At 48.1% G+C, this 7,500-nt stretch overlaps 1 protein-coding gene across 1 annotated transcript in view; it reads right to left on the reverse strand.

The window, feature by feature from the left end:
• Positions 1–7,500, reverse strand: part of LOC308167628 (calcium/calmodulin-dependent protein kinase type II subunit gamma-like) — a 39,493-nt gene that overhangs the window by 26,612 nt on the left and 5,381 nt on the right. The window contains exon 3 of the mRNA XM_080542056.1: positions 4,548–4,607. Within this exon, the coding sequence (XP_080398182.1) occupies positions 4,548–4,607 (60 nt within the window). The remainder of the gene's footprint in view (positions 1–4,547; positions 4,608–7,500) is intronic.

The following is a 7,500-nucleotide window of genomic DNA, read 5'->3' on the forward strand; positions in this document are numbered from 1 at the left end:
ACACTCATGGCTTTAACATGATGCACTATCTGGTTAGATGCCAAACTGTGTTTCCTTGTCTTAGTGTTTGTACTCTGTCAATGACAATAAAGTTGAATCGAATCAACAACAAACAAAAAAGAAAACATGCTTTAGGATAATAAGTACAAACGGAGATATCTGTTTTTGCAAAACAACCCCTCAGTTGTACAGTGTGATCAGGAATAATATTTAATCGGATCTGTAGTTATTAAACAACACTTGCATGTTATGAAATGTATTCTCATAAATAATAACACTGTATCTCTGTAAAGCGACTGTGGGGTACCCTGAATGTCGCTATATAGATTCAAGTTATATTATATTATTATTAACAGTAGGACAAATTAATTTGAAACTGATTCCGTTTTCGATGTCTCAGTGTGGCAGATACAAGTGTAGTTTCATATATTCTTATCACATGTTCGTTGCGCAGAACTGTTGCGCAGAACTTCACATAGGCCTAGGTGACATTTATTATTTTCCATCACTGTCGTCATGCAGTCAGTATAGATTCATATTAATTTGGGGCATTTCACTGACCATTTATAGGCAACTATGGGAGTTAAAAGGGTGGGAGAAGACACTCGTAACTACTCGTAAAAGTATTTAGAGTTGATTGTGATTTATAAAGGGAAAAAGGTGTGGGACGTTCGCAGTGTGTTATAAATCAGAATCTGTGTGTGTAAACATTCTTACTTAAAGTCTACGTACTTAACATCTATGCAACCTTTTTACGCCAATAAAAGTTGTATAAATGAGGCCCCAGGACACAAATCACACACAAACAACCTGTCAAAGTAGGGTTTAGGACTAGATAGATATTGGAGGTTAGGGTTTAGGCTAGATAGAGGTTAGGGTTACTAGGCTAGAGCTGGGGATAGATGGAGGTTAGAGTTAGAGAGAGACTAGTTAGGGCTAGAGTTAGGGATAGATAGACGTTAGGGCTAGAATTAGGACTAGGACTAGAGTTAGGGCTAGAGACTAGAGTTAGGGCTAGGGCTAGAGTTAGGGCTAGAGAGAGGGCTAGAGTTAGGGCTAGATAGAGGACTAGAGAGAGGGCTAGAGAGAGGGCTAGAGAGAGGGCTAGAGAGAGACTAGAGAGAGACTAGAGAGAGACTAGAGAGAGGCTAGATAGAGGCTAGATAGAGGGCTAGAGCGAGGGCTAGAGAGAGGCTAGAGAGAGGCTAGAGAGAGACTAGAGAGAGACTAGAGAGAGGCTAGATAGAGGCTAGATAGAGGCTAGAGAGAGGCTAGAGAGAGGGCTAGAGAGAGACTAGAGAGAGACTAGAGAGAGACTAGAGAGAGACTAGATAGAGGCTAGATAGAGGGCTAGAGTTAGGGCTAGAGAGAGGGCTAGAGAGAGGGCTAGAGAGAGGGCTAGAGAGAGACTAGAGAGAGGGCTAGAGAGAGGGCGAGAGAGGGCTAGAGAGAGACTAGAGAGAGACTAGAGAGAGACTAGAGAGAGACTAGAGAGAGGCTAGATAGAGGGCTAGAGAGAGGCTAGATAGAGGGCTAGAGAGAGGCTAGATAGAGGCTAGAGAGACTAGAGAGAGACTAGAGAGAGACTAGATAGAGACTAGAGAGAGACTAGAGAGAGACTAGAGAGAGGGCTAGAGTTAGGGCTAGATAGAGGACTAGAGAGAGGGCTAGAGAGAGGGCTAGAGAGAGGGCTAGAGAGAGACTAGAGAGAGACTAGAGAGAGACTAGAGAGAGACTAGAGAGAGGCTAGATAGAGGCTAGATAGAGGGCTAGAGCGAGGGCTAGAGAGAGGCTAGAGAGAGGCTAGAGAGAGACTAGAGAGAGACTAGAGAGAGGCTAGATAGAGGCTAGATAGAGGCTAGAGAGAGGCTAGAGAGAGGGCTAGAGAGAGACTAGAGAGAGACTAGAGAGAGACTAGAGAGAGACTAGATAGAGGCTAGATAGAGGGCTAGAGTTAGGGCTAGAGAGAGGGCTAGAGAGAGGGCTAGAGAGAGACTAGAGAGAGGGCTAGAGAGAGGGCGAGAGAGGGCTAGAGAGAGACTAGAGAGAGACTAGAGAGAGACTAGAGAGAGACTAGAGAGAGGCTAGATAGAGGGCTAGAGAGAGGCTAGATAGAGGGCTAGAGAGAGGCTAGATAGAGGCTAGAGAGACTAGAGAGAGACTAGAGAGAGACTAGATAGAGACTAGAGAGAGACTAGAGAGAGACTAGAGAGAGGCTAGATAGAGGGCTAGAGAGAGGGCTAGAGAGAGGCTAGAGAGAGGCTAGAGAGAGACTAGAGAGAGGGCTAGAGAGAGACTAGAGAGAGGCTAGATAGAGGGCTAGAGAGAGGCTAGAGAGAGACTAGAGAGAGACTAGAGAGAGACTAGATAGAGACTAGAGAGAGACTAGAGAGAGACTAGATAGAGACTAGAGAGAGACTAGAGAGAGACTAGAGAGAGGGCTAGAGAGAGGGCTAGAGAGAGACTAGAGAGAGACTAGAGAGAGGCTAGAGAGAGACTAGAGAGAGGGCTAGAGAGAGACTAGAGAGAGGGCTAGAGAGAGGGCTAGAGAGAGACTAGAGGGCTAGAGAGAGACTAGATAGAGACTAGAGAGAGACTAGATAGAGACTAGAGAGAGACTAGAGAGAGACTAGATAGAGACTAGAGAGAGACTAGAGAGAGGGCTAGAGAGACTAGAGGGCTAGAGAGAGGGCTAGAGAGAGGCTAGAGAGAGGGCTAGAGAGAGGGCTAGAGAGAGGCTAGAGAGAGACTAGAGAGAGGGCTAGAGAGAGGACTAGAGAGAGGGCTAGAGAGAGACTAGAGAGAGACTAGAGAGAGGGCTAAAGAGAGACTAGAGAGAGACTAGAGAGAGACTAGAGAGAGACTAGAGAGAGGCTAGATAGAGGGCTAGATAGAGGGCTAGATAGAGGGCTAGAGAGAGACTAGAGAGAGGCTAGAGAGAGGGCTAGAGAGAGACTAGAGAGAGACTAGAGAGAGACTAGAGAGAGGGCTAGAGAGAGACTAGAGAGAGACTAGAGAGAGACTAGAGAGAGACTAGAGAGAGACTAGAGAGAGGGCTAGAGAGAGACTAGAGAGAGACTAGAGAGAGACTAGATAGAGACTAGAGAGAGACTAGAGAGAGGGCTAGAGAGAGACTAGAGAGAGACTAGAGAGAGACTAGAGAGAGACTAGAGAGAGACTAGAGAGAGGGCTAGAGAGAGACTAGAGAGAGGCTAGAGAGAGACTAGAGAGAGACTAGAGAGAGACTAGAGAGAGGGCTAGATAGAGACTAGAGAGAGGCTAGAGAGAGACTAGAGAGAGGCTAGAGAGAGGCTAGAGAGACTAGAGAATGAATGGACTTTATTGTCATTGCTACAGTACAGGTACCAAACAACGAAATTTAGGAGGGGTGGCTCCCCTGGTGTTAGGAAAGGGAAGAAAGAAAAAAAACACTTTTAGAAAAAATAAAATCACAAGGTAAGGAGCTGGTAGAGGGCTAGAGAGAGGGCTAGAGAGAGGGCTAGAGAGAGACTAGAGTTAGGGCTAGATTTAGTGCTAGAGACTAGAGTTAGGTTTAAAGAGAACTAGAGTTAGGTTTAGAGAGAACTAGAGTTAGGTTTAGAGAGGACTAGAGTTAGGTTTAGAGAGACTAGAGTAAGGTTGAGAGAGAGGACTAGAGTTAGGTTTAGAGAGGACTAGAGTTAGGTTTAGAGAGAACTAGAGTTAGGTTGAGAGAGAGGACTAGAGTTAGGTTTAGAGAGGACTAGAGTTAGGGTGAGAGAGACTAGAGTTAGGTTTAGAGAGGACTAGAGTTAGGTTTAGAGAGGACTAGAGTTAGGTTTAGAGAGGACTAGAGTTAGGTTTAGAGAGGACTAGAGTTAGAGCTAGAGAGAGGACTAGAGTTAGAGCTAGAGAGAGGACTAGGGTTCGGTCTACAGTTGGGGGGTGATTGGTTATGTAAAATGTAAATTGAGTTGTGTAACAGGACAAGCAGGATGACCCTGCAGCAAGTGCAGAGACAAGTGCTAATTTCTCCTTCTCCTCTATCTCCATCTGTCTCTCTCCTGCTCTCCTTCGCCCTTTCTCTCCATCTGTCCTTCTCTCGTGCTCTCTTTGTCAAAGGCTTAGCAGAAACCCAGGACAAAACATGAGACAGGAGAGACAGAGAGACAGGGAGACGGAGAGACAGAGAGACAGAGAGACAGAGAGACAGAGAGACAGAGAGACAGAGGGGGAGAGAGAGAATGAGAGAATGAGAGAGAGACTTTCTCCCTCTCCCCCAGAAGCACAGTTTATAATCATCTGAAATCTTACGCAACTAAGACACAAGTCACAGACACAAACATTTGCACTCACGCGCACGTGTGCCCGCACACACACGCTCACATACACACACACACGTGTGCCCGCACACACACACACACACACACACACACGTGTGCCCGCACACACACACTCACATACACACGTGTGCAGACACACACACACACACACACACACACACACACATACACACGTGTGCAGAGACACACACGCTCACACACACACACACACACACACACACTCACCGATATTAGGGTGTTTAAGGAGGCGGCAGATGCGAGCCTCTCGCTCCAACTTCTGATGGTCTGAGGAGAGACAGGAAAAGGAAAGGGTTAGAACAGGCATGTGGAGGGGTCTGGAGCCTACAGAGGTGGTAGGAGGGGTCTGGAGCCAACAGAGGCTTGGTGGAGGGGTCTGGAGCCTACAGAGGCTTGGTGGAGGGGTCTGGAGCCAACAGAGGCTTGGTGGAGGGGTCTGGAGCCAACAGAGGCTTGGTGGAGGGGTCTGGAGCCAACAGAGGCTTGGTGGAGGGGTCTGGAGCCTACAGAGGTTTGTAGGAGGGGTCTGGAGCCTCCAGAGGCTGGTTGGAGGGGTCTGGAGCCTCCCAATACCTCTTTTCCACCAAGGCAAACCTAGTTCTAGTTCTAGTTCTGGGCTGGTGCTAGTGCCGGTGGGCGGTTGGTTGCGAACATTCTAAGAACCGGTTTGCTTTTCAAACGGGCCGGTTCGCTTTTACAGGACCCCACGCCCTTACGTCACTGTATACGTCTTTCCCACCAAGGCGCCCACATCAAGCACAACAACAATATTAATGCGCATTTGTGCTGCTCGTCACGATTTCTGCGACGGCGATTACGTTCAAGAAGGAAGGTAATTTACCTCACACGTTTTGGATGTTATTACCACTTAACGTAAGATGTTAATGTTAGCCTTCGTTGTAAGCTAGCTCGCTAGGTCGATATAGCTAGCGACCTAGCATCGACTACGCTGGTATCGATCTCGTTGCAGTTAAACAAATCGAATCAATTAATGACACACCGATTTCTTGGTCTTGTTTGGTCAAGATAATCCCGCCCCCCCAGCCCTTGACGCAAGCGGTTCTTTGTTGTAGACCGGCCGAGAGTTGGTGCCACTTTGGAACCAGAGCTTTTACTGTCGAAATCGCGATTGAATGAAGAACTCGAACTGGTTCGAGATTAGGTACCGCATCCAAAATCCGTCCTCAAACTGCCTTGATGGAAAAGGGCCAACAGGGGCTTGTTGGGGGGCTCTGGGGATGTTTGGGGTATAGATGTGTTTCTGCTAGCATGTATGTGTTTCTGCTAGCATGGATGTGTTTCTGCTAGCATGGATGTGTTTCTTTCTGCTAGCATGACACCAGAAGCACCGTTACTGGAGCAGCAGGAGAAGGGAGAGCAAACCCGACCCTACTGGACCAGACTGTCAGGACAGGACACAACCCCCACAGACACCCACAGACACCCTCCACCTCTCGGCTTATCACAGGGTAGAGAGACAGATAGAGAGGCCAGGTAGAGAGGAAGAAAAAGACCCGGGGACACACAGACACACACAAAAGGAGGTATCCCAGCCAGAAAAAGAAAATGCATGAGTAAGGTGTGTGCATGTGTGTGTGTGTGTTTGTGCGTGTGTGTGTGTGTGTGTGTGCAAAGGGGTTGCACACAGCCCCAGCTGTGGAACATTGCTGTGCTAGCACTTCTGCCTGGCAGGGGACACAAGGAAGGCACACACACACACACACACACACACATACACACGCATGCACACACACACGCACGCACACACGCACACACACACACACGCATGCGCACACGATATGCAATTGGTTGGTGACAGTATGTTATGAAAGAGGCTCAGCCGGGTGTGCGTGTGCACGTGTGTGTGTGTGTGTGTGTGTGTGTGTGTGTGTGTGTGTGTGATTGTGTGTGTAATAAACACTGCTTATCCGCAGAACATTTCCACACAGATTAATAACCACTATTCATTTGAATATTGTAAAAGTTAAACCAATGTCAGCCTGAGCCTAATCACCCTAAGCAGGTCAGAGGTCATGTGGGGTAACCCTGGCGATGGCCCAGGGGGAGCCAGGCTACGCATGTGTGTGTGTGTGTGTGTGTGTGTGTGTGTGTGTGTGTGTGTGTGTGTGTGTGTGTGTGTGTGTATGTGTGTGTGCATGTTCACTCTCATTTTACTGAAACCAACACTGCCACAAGGCTAGCATACGCATGCACACACACAGAAAGACACACACACACACACACACACACACACACAGAGAGAGAGAGAAAGACACACACACATAAAGACACACACAGAGACAGACACACACACAGAAAGACACAGAGACAAACACAGACACACACAGAAAGACACACACATACAGAGAGAAAGAGAGAGAGAGAGAAAAAGACACAGAGAGAGAGAAAGGCACACGCACACACAGAAAGACACAGAGACACACACACACACACACACACACACACACACAGACAGACACACAGAGACACACACACACACACACACACACACACAGACAGACACACAGACACACAGAGACACACCCACACACAGTCAGGATGCATTATTCAGTAAGCAAAGTAGAGCATTTCAGTCTGATTGAGCAAACAGTGGCTGAATAATCACATTTCATTTCGACAAATAGTTCAGGCTAATTTGATAGCACAGCACCCAACATCCCACAGTAATTCAATCCTGCCACTGTTAAAGCAGTTATTTTATCATCCCCAAAAAACGGTGTAAAAAAACGAATATACTGTAGTGTAGGGCACCCACACCCACACCCACCCTCCTCTACTCTCTCCTTCCCTCTCTCTGTATGCCTGCATCACTCCCCCCCTCCCTCCCTCCCTCTCTCTCTCTCTCTCCCCCCTCCCTCTCTCCCCCCCCCCTCCCTCTCTCTCTCTCTCTCTCTCTCTCTCCCCCCTCCCTCTCTCTCCCTCCCTCCCTCCCTCCCTCTCCTGCCATCCCCTATTTATTTTTAATTCTTTATTTATCCTTTATTCATACAGGTGATCCTGCCCTCCTTCCTCTCCTCCTTCTCCTCGCCCACGCTGCCTGCCTGCCTGCCTGCCTCCCCCCCTCTCCTCCCCCTCCCCCTCCCCCTCCCCAGGCACATGCATAGATTTTCCTGGTCTCAGGGAGACAGACACAACGCCA

The sequence above is a fragment of the Nansenia antarctica genome (assembly GCF_963989245.1).
Source record: "Nansenia antarctica genome assembly, chromosome: 11".
NCBI lineage: Eukaryota > Metazoa > Chordata > Actinopteri > Argentiniformes > Microstomatidae > Nansenia > Nansenia antarctica.